Source organism: Manis javanica, chromosome X (assembly GCF_040802235.1).
Source record: "Manis javanica isolate MJ-LG chromosome X, MJ_LKY, whole genome shotgun sequence".
NCBI lineage: Eukaryota > Metazoa > Chordata > Mammalia > Pholidota > Manidae > Manis > Manis javanica.
Genome location: NC_133174.1, coordinates 46,427,569 through 46,444,771, shown reverse-complemented (window position 1 = coordinate 46,444,771; position 17,203 = coordinate 46,427,569). Strand labels below are relative to the sequence as shown.

Sequence of the window (17,203 nt, the reverse complement as noted above, 5' to 3'; positions counted from 1 at the left end):
ATGAAAGAATGAATATTCTGTTTAGAACGTGGTCTGTACTTGGTGGTCAGAAGATATTAGTATCAGGAGTGAGCCTGTCAACCCTGTACTGGGGCCTTACCATACCAACCCTGGGCAGTTGAGGTGATATCCTCTTTCCTAACAGGAGGACTATACAACAGATGAGGACATGATAGAAGAGGTTGAAGGCAAGCTTGGGAATGGGAGTGGAGCTGGTGGAATTCTTGATCTGCTCAAGGCCAGCAGGCAGGTGGGGGGACCTGACTATGCAGCTCTCACGTAAGTACTAGCTTTCATCTCCCCTTTCCAAGATAATCAGACAGTACCCCCACCCCCACCCCCACCCAAATGTCAGCAGATATTTATAAAGCCATTTGTCAGGGGGCAAAGAATTAGCCAGGCCATTTGGGCTACAAGAATAAAGTAGACATGAAATCTTTCCTGAGGAACTTAAGATCTGACAGAAAGAAGATGTATAGCCTTCAAGGGGAATCAGTTTTGGGTTCTTTGGGAGTTGGAAGAGGCATGGAAGAACTGGGCCTTTGCCGGGCCTTGTTAAAAAAAAAAAGGAAAGAATGCAGCATGGATGAACAGGGAGGTAGGTGCTTCCCTCTTGTTGCCATCTTTCCTGCTGTCTGTGGAGAGACTTGAAGCAAGAAGGATTGGCCTTTCATGGAAAGATAATACTATCATAATCCTTTAGTTTGATTTCCAATTTTTCACCTGGGATGGTTCTCTCTTCCTTCCTCCCTCCCTGACCTCTGCAACTCTTGTCCCTCCTCCCTGACTCCTCTGATGACTGATTTCCACTGACAACTTGAGAAATTCCCCTACATTTCTCATCTGTTCCTTGCAGCGAGGCCCCTGCCTCTCCCAGCACTCAGGAGGCCATCCAGGGCATGCTGTGCATGGCCAACCTGCAGTCCTCATTGTCCTCACCGGCTACCTCTAGCCTGCAGGCCTGGTGGACCGGAGCACAGGACCGAAGCAGTGGGAGCTCCAGCAGTGGGCTGGGCACAGTGTCTAGCAGTCCTGCTTCTTCCCAGCGCACCCCAGGGAAGCGGCCCATCAAGCGGCCAGCATACTGGAGAACAGAGAGTGAAGAGGAGGAAGAGAACGCCAGTCTGGATGAACAGGACAGCTTGGGAGCGTGCTTCAAGGATGCAGAGTATAGTAAGTGCAGCTGAGTAATTGGGTCCAGGCCAGCAGGGCTCTACCCAGCTCCAGTCTCAATCCCGGTCCCTATCCTGGACAGCCGGTAATGAGCAAAGGCCAGTCCTTACACCTGATGCTTGGTTTCTCTGAGCCATATTTTCTTAATCTGTAAAATGGGGATATCTCACAGTTTGATGAAAGAATTAGAGATGGTGCTTGTGTTGAGCATCTGGCACTGTGTCTTGCTCATGGAAGGCCCTCAAAAATGGTAGCCATTATAATTACCTATCATCCATTTTTAGCATGGTCCAACCTTTAGTGCTGGTTAACTCTTTTTTTCCCTCTTGCCTCTTTTACTTTCATTACCTGTGTCATTTGTGTTCTGTGTTGTTCAGTTTATCCCTTACAAAGGTATATGATGATGTTTCAGTGGGCTTTCTACATTTAAGAGATGACACCTTTTTTTAACTTAAGGTTTATTGAGTACTACAATATGTAGAGCACTTTTTTGTATAGTGTATCTGACTTTAATATGGGTTTTTAATATTATTTTAAAAAAAATAATGCTAATAGACCAAAATTAGACCAAGATAGAAGAAGCAAAAATTCCCTTTGACATTTCTCCTCTGCGGAAGGTTACCCAAAGGTAGACTTTGTTATCAGTTTGATGTATACCTTTCATTTTCTTGTGTTTACACCTATATGCAGACATAAATACAGGTACAGTTTTGTTTATAGTGTGTGTGGTTCTACCACTTACTTGGATATCTTTGAACATCACTATGTAGAGGTCTACTTCCTCAATATACTAAGATCTACCTGCTGCAGAGTAGTCTCTCACATAGATCATATGTTTGGCCATTCCCTACTGATTAACATTTAGGTTGTTTCTGATGTTTTAGTGTTACTAAAAATGCTGCAATGAAAACTCTTATAAATAACCCTTTGTGCCCATGTACCAATTAACATTTCTCTAGGGTAGCTAGCCCTGCTGGGTTGCAGTGTATGTACAAAATCAATGTTAACAGTGCCAAATTCCTCTCCAAAAGGGCCGGTGTTATGAGTAGTGTATGAGAAATGCCTGTTTCCCCATAGCCTTGCCAGTAGTGGATGTTATGAGCCTTTTCAATTTTTTCCAATCCTATGGCAGAAAATGGTGTCTTTCTTTGTTTGTTTGCTCTTTTTTATTGGTTTTCTGGGAATTATTTAGTCTTTAACCCATTTTTCTATTAGGATGCTTGTTTTTCTTAATGTTTTATAGGAGTTCATTATATATTCTAGATTGGTTGGAGTGTTTTTGTATATTCTGGAGATGTTGAAAAATATTTTCTTTTAGTCTGGTGCTTGTATTTTAATTTTATTTATGGTGTCTTTTGGCATATAGAAGATGTCAATTTTTCCATAGTCATCTTTGTCAGTGTTTTTGTATTTTTTGTCTATTATAAGAAAACTTTCTTATATTTTTACTTAAAGCATGTATACAAGTAAAAACTTTAGCTCTTTTTCTGGAATTGAGTTTTGTGGATTAGGGGAGGTAAGAATCTAACTTTATTTTTTTCCATATGGATAGTCACTTGCCCTAACACCATTTATTGAGTAGTTCATCATCCTCCTGATTTGATGTTCTACTTTTGTTATAAACTAAATTCCCATATATATGCGGATTGGTTTTTCTACTCTATTCCCAGTTCTGTCCCTTAATAGTTATGTGACCTTGGGAAGCTAGTGAATCTCTCTGTGCCTCTTTGTGATAATAGTACCTACCTCATAGATTGTTGTGAGGATGAAATTAATTAATATGCATGCATAAAGTACTTAAAACATTGCCCAGCACATGGTAGGTACTGTGTGTTAGATATTATTAATATTATTCTGTTCCATGAAATCAATTTTGCCCATTCCTGGGGCAGTAGCACAAGTTTTATTCTATAATAGGTTAGTTCTGTAAGGCTTGTGTCTAGTAAGGCAAATCCTCTCTGCAGAACTTGGCTTTGGACCTGAGGAGAGCACAGATGCTCAACAAGCCTCATTTCTGGGCTGAGCTGTGTGACTAGTTTTAGGGGCATGCCAGGTTCCACTGGTCTCCCACCCTACCTTCAGCAGTCACATCAATCTACAGCCAAGACATCCAGACCTAGTTGAACTAGTCCCCTCAGAATAAACAGCTCACTCAGCCTCTGCTTCCCCCTCCTTGCTTTGCCTAGCAACATTAGGAAAGTAATTAAACAACAAGCTACCAACCTACTTGTTCTTATTTTTCCAGAATTTCTGGGCCATTGCTGAGATTTTTCTATTCTAGGTGGATTTTAGAATCAGCTTGACAAATTTCATGAAAAAATCTTATTAGGATCTTATTACATTTGTAGATTAATTTATAGAGACTGACATCTTTCATAAGATGCCTTTCTGCTATAATGGGATGTACGCATTCCTGAAAAACTTCATGTCCTGAAAATTTGTACACAAAAATAATAGGACTTAGGAGAAAAAGAGAATTAGGGGCACTTCCCTCAAAATCTTTATAGCTCTGACGCCAAGACACTGACCCAGATAATGACAGTCCTAATAGTCCTTGCCCAGTAAGAACCCACTGCATTTGCACCCAGCATCATAGGATCCTTTGTAGCCTTAATCCCTGGTCTCAGGCTTCTTCTTTCCAAATGTAGGGCATTTTCTTAAGATGGATACCAGATTCAGCAAATTAAATCAGATCCACAGCCTAGTCTTCCATCTTTTTTCTTTGGAAACACAGAGAGAAGTGTCTTCAAAAACTTCTTCATCTGCTCTCTCATCCATCCTTGGTGTCTCATTTAACAGCTCTCCGTGTAAACTCAGGACACAATGATTTTCTCCTCTTTTTTCATCCAAAATTTTATGGTTTTAGGTTTTACATTTTTGTACATAATCCATTTTGATGAAATTTTTGTGTAAGCTGTGATGTTCAGGTTGAGATCACCCCCCTTTTTTTCCCCATATTGATGTCTGATTGTTCTAACATCATTTCTTGAAAAGACTATCTTTCCATTGATTTGCTTTTGCATCTTAGTCAAAAATCAAATGGCTATATTTGTGTGAGTCAGTTTCTGAATTGTTTATTCTTTTCCATTGATTTATATATCTCTCCCTTTACCAGTACCTCCCTGTCTTGATTATTGTAGCTTTATAGTAAGTCTTAAAAACAAGTACTATGATTTCTTCAATTTTGCCTTTCCATGTAATTTTTGAAACAGTTTGTCTGAATCCACAAAAATTTCTGCTGGGATTTTGATTGGAGTTGTGTTAAATCTATAGATCAGTCTGGGGAGAAATGATATCTTTATATTTTGTTGAGCTGAAATTCACATAACATAATTAACCATTTTAAACTGTACAATTCAGTGACTTTTATTGTGTTCACAGTGTTGTGCAAACACCACCTGTCGTTTCCAAGACATTTTCATCACCCCAGAAAAATACCCCATATCCATTAATTGTTCCCATACTGCCTTCCCTTCATCCACTGGTAACCACTAACCTGCTTTCTGTCTGTATGCATTTGCCTATTATGGATATTTCATATAAAAGTAGTCATATAATTCGTGACCTTTAATGTCTCGCTTCTTTCTTTTAACATAATGTTTTCAAGGTTCACCCAAGTTGTAGCATGTTAGTGTTTTGATCCTTTTTATGACAGAATAGTATTCCATTGTATGGATATACCACAATTTGTTTCTCCATTCATGTGCTTGGGAATTTGAATGAATTCCACCTTTTGGCTGTCATCAATAATGATGCTACAGACATTTGGGTGCTTGTTTCTGTGTGGACATTTGTTTCATTTCTCCTGGGCATGTACCTAAAAGTAGAATTGCTGGGTCATGTGGTAATTCTGTGTTTAAGTCTTTGAGGAGCCACCAGACTGTTTTCCACAATGACTGCAAAAGAATAAGTGTCTTAGATACATTGAATCTTAAGCTGTGTACGTTATGTCCCTCCATAGTCTTTTGATATACTGTTGAATTCTGTTTGCTAATATTTTATTGAGTATTTTGCATCTACATTCATCAGGGATATTGGTCTGTAATTTTCTTTTTTGGTGGGGTCTTTGCCTGGTTTTGGTATTAGGGTGATGTTGGCTTCATAGAATGAGTTTGGGAGTATTCCCTCTTCTTCTATTTTTTGGAACACTTTAAGGAGAATGGGTATTATGTCTTCTCTGTGTGTCTGATAAAATTCCGAGGTAAATCCGTCTGGCCCCGGGGTTTTGTACAAGGGCAGTCATCACAGAAACTTTCAGTTTTGATCATGCATTATGAACTATAAACAGTCAGTTCAAATATGAATATTCGTTTGATTTTTATACTTGATTTATATGTGGATACCACATTTCTCTCTTTATTATTATTATTTTTAATAAAATGCTGAAGAGGTAGGTAGATGCAAGATAAAGGTAGAAAACAAAGTTTAGTGTTGTAAGAGAGCAAATGTAGATGATCAGGTGTGTGCTTGTAGACTATGTGTTAATCCAAGCTAGACAAGGGCAATAAAAGAACCACGGATGCAGCAGATTTCTCTCAGAACAGTGGGGGGGGGGGTGAGGTTCTAAGCCTCACCTCTGTTGATCCCCAATTTCTCACCTGATGGCCCCCCTGCGACTGTGCCTGTCTTAGGTTGTTCCTCCCTTGAGGAATCTTACCCGTCTCTGGCTAACCAGTCATCTTCCGGGGCCATACAGGGAAATGTAAAGTTGGTAAGTGAGAGAGTAGCCTTATTGTTTGAAACGTTAGTTTTTTACTTCTTTGTATATTTGTGCCCTGTGTCTTCTATGCCCAGCATTTGTCTTGAGGTATCTTTACCACTTGGAAGAATTGTGATACACGGTAAATTCGATATGAGGCATGAATTCTATTTATGGGTTGTAATTAGGAAGGAAGAAGAAAAGCTATAGAAGTAGCAGGCGGAAGAAAACATGGGAAGATTGATTATTTCTTTGACATATCTTCTTGTAGAGTAACTTCAGCATGTATAGGTTTTAAACTACTAATTAAATTACGCACACACATTAACATAATAGGAATACAGTTACATAACCAAAGCATACCTATAATTACCAGCCATCTCCAGTGAAACCAAGAAAACCAGTTAGGCACCTTAGGCACTTGTGAAAACTTATCTATGATATGGTGAATATTGTCCAACTGAACTTGAACAGTCTGAGAGAAATCAGACAAATTAAAACAACCCATTCCTGGGGACTGTTCACATCCCATATGTTCTTTTAACAGTAAATAGTCTGTAGTTGTAAGATTTTGGAGCGCTACAATTTGCACTTCTCCTAATTCTTGGTTGAGTTCCAACAGTGTAGATCCAGTCAAATTTGTTGTTTTACTGTATGCACAGGCCAGCTTAGATATCTCCTTCTTCATTTCCATGGCAAGTCCAGGAACTGGTGGGATGAGTGCATCTACACCTGTAGCAGCTCGTGGATCTTTGTTGGGGTTTCTTGATGATCATCTTCTGGCATGAGTCTTCCAGAGAGTGTTGATGTTGGAAGTTCTTTTTCATATCATATCTTAGTTCATTTTCAGGGTAGCCAAATTAGGCTTTGATCCTCTGTATAAGCACAAACAAACCCTTTGCCTACACTTTTATATGCTCTTTATACCATTGTGTAGAACTCATTGGAGGTCATCATACAGGAACTGCTTTTTTTTTTGTTATCATTAATCTACACTTACATGATGAATATTATGTTTACTAGGCTCTCCCCTATACTAGATCCCCCCTATAAACCCCTTTACAGTCACTGTCCACCAGCATAGCAAAATGTTGTAGAGTCACTACTTGTCTTCTCTGTGTTGTACAGCCCTCCCCTTTTTCCCACCCCCCCATGCATGCTAATCTAAATACCCCCCTTCTTCTCCCCCCACCTTATCCCTCCCTACCCACCCATCCTCCCCAGTCCCTTTCCCTTTGGTACCTGTTAGTCCATTCTTGAGTTCTGTGATTCTGCTGCTGTTTTGTTCCTTCAGTTTTTCCTTTGTTCTTATACTCCACAGATGAGTGAAATCATTTGGTATTTCTCTTTCTCCCCTTGGCTTATTTCGCTGAGCATAATACCCTCCAGCTCCATCCATGTTGCTGCTAATGGTAGGATTTGCCCTTTTCTTATGTCTGAGTAGTATTCCATTGTGTATATGTACCACATCTTCTTTATCCATTCATCTATTGATGGACATTTAGGTTGCTTCCAATTTTTGGCTATTGTAAATAGTGCTGCGATAAACATAGGGGTGCATCTGTCTTTCTCAAACTTGATTGCTGCATTCTTAGGGTAAATTCCTAGGAGTGGAATTCCTGGGTCAAATGGTAAGTCTGTTTTGAGCATTTTGATGTACCTCCATACTACTTTCCACAATGGTTCAACTAATTTACATTCCCACCAGCAGTGTCGGAGGGTTCCCCTTTCTCTGCATCCCTGCCAGCATTTGTTGATCTTAGTGTTTTCAATGCTGGCCATCCTTACTGGTGTGAGGTGATATCTCATTGTGGTTTTAATTTGCATTTCTCTGATAATTAGTGATGAGGAGCATCTTTTCATGTGCCTGTTGACCATCTGAATTTCTTCTTTGGAATTGTCTGTTCAAATACTCTGTCCATTTTTTAATTGAGTTATTTGTTTTTTGGGTGTTGAGGCGTGTGAGTTCTTTATATATTTTGGATCTTAATCCCTCATCAGATATGTCGTTTACAAATATATTCTCCCATACTGTAGGATGCTTTTTTATTCTGCTGGTGATGTCCTTTGTTGTACAGAAGCTTTTTAGCTTGATGTAGTCCCATTTGTGCATTTTTGCTTTTGTTTCCCTTGCCCAAGGAGATGTGCTCAGGAAAAAGTTGCTCATGTTAATATTGAAGAGATTTTTGCCCATGTTTTTTTCTAAGAGTTTTATGGTTTCATGACTTACATTCAGGTGTTTCATCCATTTTGAGTTTACTTTTGTGTATGGAGTTAGATAATAATCCAGATTCATTTTCTTACATGTAGCTGTCCAGTTTTGCCAGCACTAGTTGAAGAGGCTGACATTTCCCCATTGTATATCCATGGCTCCTTTGTCGTATATTAATTGACAATATATGCTTTGGTTTATATCTGGCTCTCTATTCTGTTCCATTGATCTATGGGTCTGTTCTTGTGCCAGTACCAAATTGTCTTGATTACTGTGGCTTTCTAGTAGAGCTTGAAGTCAGGGAGCATAATCCTTCCCTTTATTCTTCCTTCTCAGGATTGCTTTGGCTATTTGGGGTCTTCTGTGGTTCCATATGAATTTTAGAATGATTGGCTCTAGTTCGTTGAAGAATGCTGTTGGTATTTTGATATTGGTTGCATTGAATCTATAAATTGCTTTAGGCAGATTGACCGTTTTGGCAATATTAATTGTTCCTCTCCATGAGCATGAATGTATTTCCATTTATTGGTATCTTCTTTAATTTCTCTCCTGACTGTCTTGTAGTTTTCAGAGTATAAGTCTTTCACTTCCTTGGTTAGGTTTATTCCTAGGTATTTTATTCTTTTTTATGCAAAATTATGAATGGAATCGTTTTCTTGATTTCTCTTTCTGCTTGTTCATCATTAGTGTATATGAATGTAGCAGATTTCTGTGTATTAAATTTGCATTCTGAAAATTTGCCGAATTCAGTTATTAGTTCTAGTAGTTTGGGGTTGGATTCTTTAGGGTGTTTTACATACAATATCAGGTCATCTGTAAACAGTGACAGTTTAATATCTTCCTTACCAATTTGAATGCCTTTTATTTCATTGTGTTGTCTGTTTGCCATGGCTAGGACCTCCAGTACTATGTTGAATAAAAGTGTGGGGACTGGACATCCTTGTCTTGTTCCCAGTCTTAACGTAAAAGCTTTTAGCTTCTTGCTGTTAAATAGGATGTTGACTGTGCGTTTGTCATGTATGGCCTTTAGTATGTTGAGGTACTTGCCCTTTATACCCATCTTGTTGAGACTTTTTATCATGAATGGATGTTGAGTTTTGTTGAATGATTTTTCAGCATCTATGGAGATTATCATGTGGTTCTTTCCTTCTTTTGTCAATACAGTGTATGGTGGATGGATTTTCCAATAGTGTACCATCCTTCCATCCCTGGAATAAATCCCATTTGATAATGATAGATGATCTTTTGGATGTATATTTGAATTTGATTTGCTAATATTTTGTTGAGTATTTTTGCATCTATGTTCATCAGGGATATTGGTCTGTAATTTTTTTTGTGGTTTCTTAGTCTGGTTTAGTATTACAGTGATGCTGGCCTCATAGAATGATTTTGGAAGTATTCCCTCCTCTTCTACATTTTGGAAAACTTAAGGTGGATGGGTATTAGGTCTTCACAAAATGTTTGATAAAATTCAGTGGTGAAGCCATCTGGTCCAGGAGTTTTGTTCTTAGGCGTTTTTTCATTACCAATTTAATTTCATTGCTGGTAATTGGTCTGTTCAGATTTTCTGTTTCATCCTGGTTCACCCTTGGAAGGTTGTATTTTTCTAGAAAGTTGTCCATTTCTTGTAGGTTATCCAGTTTGTTAGCATATAATTTTTCATAGTACTCTCTAATAATTCTTTGTATTCCTATGGTGTCTGTAGTGATTTTTCCTTTCTCATTTCTGATTTTGTTTATTTTTTATTCTATTTTTTTCTTTATAAATCTTTCTAGGGGTTTATCTATTTTATTTATTTTCTTGAAGAACCAGCTCCTGCTTTCACTGATTCTTTCTGTTGTTTTATTCTTTTCAGTTTTATTTATTTCTGCTCTAATCTTTATTATGTCCCTCCTTCTACTGACTTTGGGCATAATTTGTTCTTCTTTTTCTTGTTTCATTAATTGTGAGTTAGGACTGTTCATATGGGATTGTTCTTTCCTGAGGTAGGCCTGTATTGCAATATACATCCCTCTCAGCACGGCTTTCACTGCATCCCACAGATTTTGTGGTGTTGAGTTATTGTAATTTGTCTCCATGTATTGCTTGATCTCTCTTTTTATTTGGTCATTGATCCACTGATTATTTAGGAGTATGTTGTTAAGCCTCCATGTGTTTGTGTGCTTCTTTGTTTTCTTTGTGTAATTTATTCCTAGTTTCATGCCTTTGTGGTCTGAGAAGCTGCTTGGTACAATTTCAATGTTTTTGAATTTACTGAGGCTCTTTTTGTGGCCTACTATATGATTTATTCTTTAAAGTGTTCCATTTGTACTTTGAGAAGAATGTGTATCATGCTGCTTTTTGGTGGAGTGTCCTGTAGATGTCTGTTAGGTCCATCTGTTTTAATGTGTTGTTCAGTGTGTCTGTCCCCTTACTTATTTTCTGTCTGGTGGATCTGTCCTTTGGAGTGAGTGGTGTGTTGAAGTCTCCTTAAATGAATGTATTGCATTCTGTTTCCCCCTTTAATTCTGCTAGTGTTTGTTTCACATCTATAGGTGCTCCTGTGTTGGGTGCATAGATATTTATAATGGTTATATCCTCTTGTTGGAGTGAACCCTTTACCATTATGTAATGTCCTTCTTTGTCTCTTGTTACTTTCTTTGTTTTGAAGCCTATTTTGTCTGATACAAATTCTGCAACAGCTGCTTTTTGCTCCCTATTAGTTGCATGAAATACCTTTTTCCATCTCTTCATTTTTAGTCTGTGTTTGTCTTTTGGTTTGAAGTGAGTCTGGTAGCATATGGACAGGTCTTGTTTTTTCATCCATTCAGTGACTCTGTGTCTTTTGATTGGTTCATTAGGCCATTTACATTTAGGTTGATTATCAATAGGTATGTATTTATTGCCATCACACACTTTAGATTCATGGTTACCAAAGGTTCAAGGGTAACTTCTTTACTATCTCACTGTCTAATTATCTCACTTAGTATGCTATTACAAACACAATCTAAAGATTCTTTTTTTCCCTCTTTTTTCTTCCTCTTCCCTTCCTTATATATTAGGTATCACATTCTGTACTCTTGACTGACATTGTCCCTTGACTGTCCCTTGACAATGTCCCTTGACTGACATTGGGGGTAGTTGATTTGAATTTTCATCTGCTCAGTAATTAATTGGTCTGTTTTCTTTATTCTGGTTTTATTTCCTCTGGTGACAGCTCTTTAGACTTAGGAGAACTTCCATTTATAGTAGTCCCTCTAAAATACACTGTAGAGATGGTTTGAGGGAGGTAAATTCTCTCAGCTTTTGCTTCTCTGGAAATTGTTTAATTCCTCCTTCAAACTTAAATCATAATCTTTCTGGATAGAGTAATCTTGGTTCAAGGCCCTTCTGCTTCATTGCATTAAATATATCATGTCACTCCCTTCTTGCCGTAATGTTTCTGTTGAGAAGTCTGATGATAGTCTTGTGGGTTTTCCTTTGTATGTGATCTTTTTTCTGTCTCTGGCTACTTTTAATCATCTGTCCTTATCCTTGATCTTTGTCATTTTAATTATTATATGTCTTGGTGTTGTCCTCCTTAGGTCCCTTGTGTTGCGAGATCTGTGGGCTTCCATGGTATGAGAAACTTTTTCTTCCTGATATTGGGGAAGTTTTAATCAATTATTTCTTCAAAGACACTTTCTATCCCCTTTTCTCTCTCTTATTCTTCTGGTTCCCCTATCATGCAAATATTGTTCCATTTGGATTGGTCACACAGTTCTCTTAATATTATTTCATTCCTTGAGATCCTTTTTTCTCTCTGTGCCTCTTCTTCTTTGTATTCCTGTCCTCTAATTTCTATTTCATTTACTGTCTCCTCTACTTCATTTAATCTGCTTTTAAATCACTCCATTGTGTGCTTTATTACAGATACTGCATTCTTCAACATTGTATCTCATTGTTGAATTACTCCCTGCGTTCTTGAATGTTTTTCTGTATCTCCGCGAGCATATTTATGATTTTTATTTTGAAATGTCTTTCAGGAAGATTAATGAGTTCATTTTTACTTGGGCCTGTTTCTGGTGTTTGTGGGATTTTGTTTTGAACCATGTTCCTTTGAGGTTTCATATTTGTAAGTGGTGCTTTCTATTGCCCATAAGGTCTACTCTCTGGAGGTTCTCAGCCTATGGAGCGATGGAGTGTTTCACAGGTGTGTGGCGCTGGTGCCTGTCTGGAGGAAAGAGGTCTTTCCTGCTTCCCGGTTGCCGTACCTGTCTCCACTGCCAGTGCCAGTGGGCTGAGCACTCAGAGAAGTGCTTTGCACTTGTAGCTGCTGCAGGTGGGGCGGCACTCTTGCTGGCCTGGTGCAATGGCTGGGGTAGCCAGTTTGCAAGCTGGTGCCAGCCGGAAGGAAGGCACAGCAGACTATGTATCCCTTGACTGGCATTGGGGGTAATTGATTTGAATTTTCATCTGCTCAGTAATTAATTGGTCTACTTTCTTTATTCTGGTTTTATTTCCTCTGGTGACAGCTATTTAGACTTAGGAGAACTTCCATCTATAGTAGTCCCTCTAAAATACACTGTAGAGATGGTTTGAGGGAGGTAAATTCTCTCAGCTTTGGAACCTTGGAGCTGCATAGCCAGTTAGTGGGATCAAGCGCCTGAAGCTCCTGAAATTTCCCAACCTGCTGGGCAGAATGCACCCAGACAGTTTTGTCTACCTGTCGTTTGTCCTGAGCAGCCATCTCTGTGCAATCCTTGCCCCTTTAGCTGCCCTCTCACTAGTAGGAATTCTCTCAGACTCCCCGCCTCTCTTTTGTGCCAGAGCTACTGGATGTGGATTCCTTTTTACTGGAATTTGTTTAATTCCTCCTTCAAACTTAGTCTGGAATCTCAGTCTTTCCGTGTATGTACTCTTTCTTAGCTTTCCAACCACACTAATCTCCAAATCTCCATGTAATGTAGGTACATGCTCCAAGAGCAGATCTCTAGGGACGGGATATTCAGCAGTCCTAGGCCTCCACCTCCTCCCTGCTCTGTTTCTCTTCCTCCCTCTGGTGAGCTGGAGTGGGGGAAGGCCTTGGGTCCCTCCCGATCTCGGCTTTGGTACTTTACCTTTGTTCTTGAGATCTGCTTGTTTCCACTGCTGTAGGCAGTTTGCCGCAGCCTTTCTACCTGTTTTTCATTCAGGATTTGATGTATATGCTGTATTTTCATATTGTATGTGGTTTTGGGAGGAGGTTTCTGTCTCACCTCTCATGCTGCCATCTTTAATCCTTTTACCAGTTTATTATAAAAGGATACCAATGAATATCTAAATGGAAGAGATGTATAGTATAGGGTGTGTGGAAGGGTATATGGAGCTTCCATGCTCTCTCTGAGTACACCACAGTCTTAGCACCTCAATGTGTTCACAAATCCAGAAGCTCCCTTAACCCTGTAACTTTTCTATTTTTTTTGCAGCTTCCTCATTGTAGACATGATCAATTATAAAGTCTATTTCCAGCTCCTCTCCTCCCTGTGGCAGATGTAGGGGCTGGGGTTGAAAATTCTAAGCTTCTAGTCATGTCTTGGGATTTCTGGTCACCATTCCCCATTCAGGAGCTGTTCATGAGTTGTTGGGTTTGTATATATTTCTAAATATTATATGTTCTTGATTGAGGCTTTTACTAATATATAGTGCCTTGTTTGCCTCCTGCAACATTTGTTTACTTGAAATCTGTTTTGTCACATATTAGTATAGCTATTCCTGCTCTGTTTTTGGTTCCTGTTTGCATGGAATATCATTTTTCATGCTGTCACTGTCAACATAGTTGTTTCTTTGGATCTGAAGTAAGTTTCTTTTCTACAGTTCATTCATGTTCTTAATCCATTCTACCAGTCTTTGCCTTTTAAGTGGTGAATTTAATTCATTTCCTTTTAAAAGTGATTACGAACAAGGAAGGACTTGTTTCTTCTGTTTTGCTGTTTGTTTTCTGTTTTCTGTCCTTTTTGTTCCACGATTCCTCTGTTGCTGCTTTCTTTTGTGTTTGATTTTTTTTTGTAGTGTACCAGTTTTATTCATTCCTTATTTCCTTTTTTATGTTTCTTATTTATTTCCAGAGTGTTTACCATGGGGATTACAACTAACATCCTAACTTTGTAACAATCTAGTTTGAATCAATACCATTTAGCTTCCATAGCATACAATGACTCTACTCCTATACAGCTCTCCACCCTGTGTGTATTATTTGTGTTACAAACTACATCTTCATACATTGTGTTATTTTCATAGATTTATAGCTATTGTTTTATGCATTGGAATTTTAAATCATATAGGACACAAGAAGAGGAGTCGGAAAACAAATACAACAATATTTGTTTTCATATTTACCTCTATAGTTACTTTTACTGGTGTTTGTTTCTTCATATAGCTTTGAGTTACTTTCTGATGTCCTTTCATTTCAGTCTGAAAAACTCTATTTAGCATTTCTTAAAGGGCAGGTTTTCTAATGATCAATTCTCCTAGCTTTTGTTTATTTGAGAATGTCTTAATGTACCGTCAGTTTTGAAGGGTAGTTTTGCCAAAAATCTTCTTCTTCATTCACAGTTTTTCCTTTCAGCACTTCAATATACAATCTCATTGCTTTCTGGCTTCCATTGCTTCTGATGAGAAATTGATTGTTAATCTTATTGTGGATCCTTTGTAATGACAAGTTGCTCCAGTCTTGCTGCTTTCAAGATTCTCTCATCTTTGTTGACAATTTGAGTATAATAAGTCTTAGTGAATCTCTGAGTTTATCCTACTTGAAATTCTTTGAGCTTCTTAGATACACATCTTGAAGTATTTCATAACATTTGAAAAGTTTTTAGCCATAGTGATTTTTTTTGTGTGTGTATATATATATATATCTTAATCTCTCTCTTCTTCTTCTGAGACTCCAATATGAATATGTTGGTAAGCCTGATAGTGTCCCATAAGTCCCTTTGCCTCTGTCCATTTTTCTTTCTTCAGGCTCATCAGACTGGGTAATTTCAATTAAGCTTTCTTCAGATTTGCTGATCTTTTCTTCTACCTGCTCAAAACCAAAGGCCATTGTATTTTTCAGCTTTAGAGTTCTTGTTGGTTCCCTTTTTATTTTCTATCTCCTTATTAATATTCTTTTTTTAGTTGAGACACGGTTCTCTTTGGTCATATTTAAGGCAGTTGATTTAAAGTCTTTGTAAAGTAAGTCCAAGTTCTAGGCGTCCTCAGACAGTTTTTATCAGTTTCTGTTTTATTCCTGTAAATGAGACATTCTTTCCTGTTTCTTTGTATGCCTCATTATGCCTCATAATGAAATCTGGACATTCTTAATATTATAATGTGGTAACTCTGGAAGTCCTACTTTATTTCCCAGAGTTTGTTGTGAGCTATAATAATCTATTTATTTAGTGATTTTCAAAAGCACTTTTTGCAAAGGCTTTATATTCCTTGTTGTGTGTGGTTACTGAAGTATCCATTCCATTACCTCACCAGTCAGCTTAGATTTCCTGACACAGATTTCCTGAAATGCCAAAATTAAGCAATCCATTTCTTTGTGAAGCATTCCCCTAGTTATGAATTTATTATTTAATTCCCGGATCTCATAAAAGTTGACTCTTACTTTTGCTAGCTTAATGGTTACTTCAGTGTAGGGACAGATCATTGTAGATCCCAACACAACCATTTCTGGGAGCAGCACTCTTTCTGTACTTTTACAGATACATATATATATTGGTATCATTAATCTACAGTTACATAAAGAACATTATGTTTACTAGACTCCCCTGTTCATCAAGTCCTCCCCACATACCCCTTCACAGTCACTGTCCATCAGCGTAGTAAGATGCTGTAAAATCACTACTTGTCTTCTCTGTGTTACACAGCTCTCCCCGTGCCCTCCCCCAACACTATACATGCTAATCGTAATGCCCTCTTTCTTTTTCCCCATCCTTATCCCTCCCTTCCCACCTATCCTCCCCAGTCCCTTTTCCTTTGGAAAGTGTTAGTCCATTCTTGGGTTCTGTGATTCTGCTGCTGTTTTGTTCCTTCAGTTTTCCTTTGTTCTTAAACTCCACATATGAGTGAAATCATTTGGTACTTGTCTTTCTCCGCCTGTCTTATTTCACTGGGCATAATACCCTCTAGCTCCATCCATGTTGTTGTGAATGGTACAATCTGTTTTTTTCTCATGGCTGAGTAATATTCCATTGTGTACATGTACTACATCTTCTTTACCCATTCACCTACTGATGGACATTTAGGTTGCTTCCATATCTTGGCTGTTGTAAATAGTGCAGCGATAAACATAGGGGTGCATCTGTCTTTCTCAAACTGGAGTGCTGCATTCTTAGGGTAAATTCCTAGAAGTGGAATTCCAGGGTCAAATGGGATTTCTATTTTGAGCATTCTGAGGAACCTCCATACTGCTTTCCACAATGGCCGAACTAATTTACATTCCCACCAGCAGTGTAGGAGGGTTCCCCTTTCTCCACAGCCTTGCCAACATTTGTTGTTGTTGGTCTTTTTGATGATAGCGATCCTTACTGGTGTGAGGTGATATCTCATTGTGGTTTTGATTTGCATTTCTCTGATGACAAGCGATGTGGAGCATCTTTTCATGTGTCTGTGGGCCATCGGAATTTCTTGTTTAGACAACTGTCTATTCATCTCTTCTGCCCATCTGTTAATTGGATTATTTGCTTTTTGATTGTTGAGGTGTGTGAGCTCTTTATATATTTTGAATGTCAACCCCATATCGGATCTGTCATTTATGAATATATTCTCCCATGTAGGATATTTTTTTGTTCTATTGATGGAGTCCTTTGCTGTACGGAAGCTTTTGAGATTGATACAGTCCCACTTGTTCATTTTTGCTTTTGTTTCCCTTGCCAGGGGAGATATGTTCATGAAGAAGTCACTCATGTTTATGTCCATGAGATTTTTGCCTATGTTTTTTTCTAAGAGTTTTATGATTTCATGACTAACATTCAGGACTTTGATCCATTTCGAATTTACATTTTTTAATTTTTTTATTTTACTATCATTAATCTACAATTACAGAGAGAACATTATGTTTACTAGGTTTCCCCCTTTACCACCTTTACCAAGTCCCCCCCCCCACATCGCTTTACAGTCACTGTCCATCTGCGTAG

The 17,203-nt window shown here is 38.3% G+C and overlaps 1 protein-coding gene across 4 annotated transcripts in view; it reads left to right on the top strand.

Annotated features, from left to right (window-relative positions):
* The window catches only part of PHF8 (PHD finger protein 8), a 169,689-nt gene that overhangs the window by 108,285 nt on the left and 44,201 nt on the right, over positions 1-17,203 (top strand). For all 4 annotated transcript variants that reach the window (XM_037010389.2, XM_037010388.2, XM_037010391.2 and 1 more), the window contains 2 exons: positions 146-279; positions 857-1,173. In XM_037010389.2, the coding sequence (XP_036866284.1) occupies positions 146-279; positions 857-1,173 (451 nt within the window). The remainder of the gene's footprint in view (positions 1-145; positions 280-856; positions 1,174-17,203) is intronic.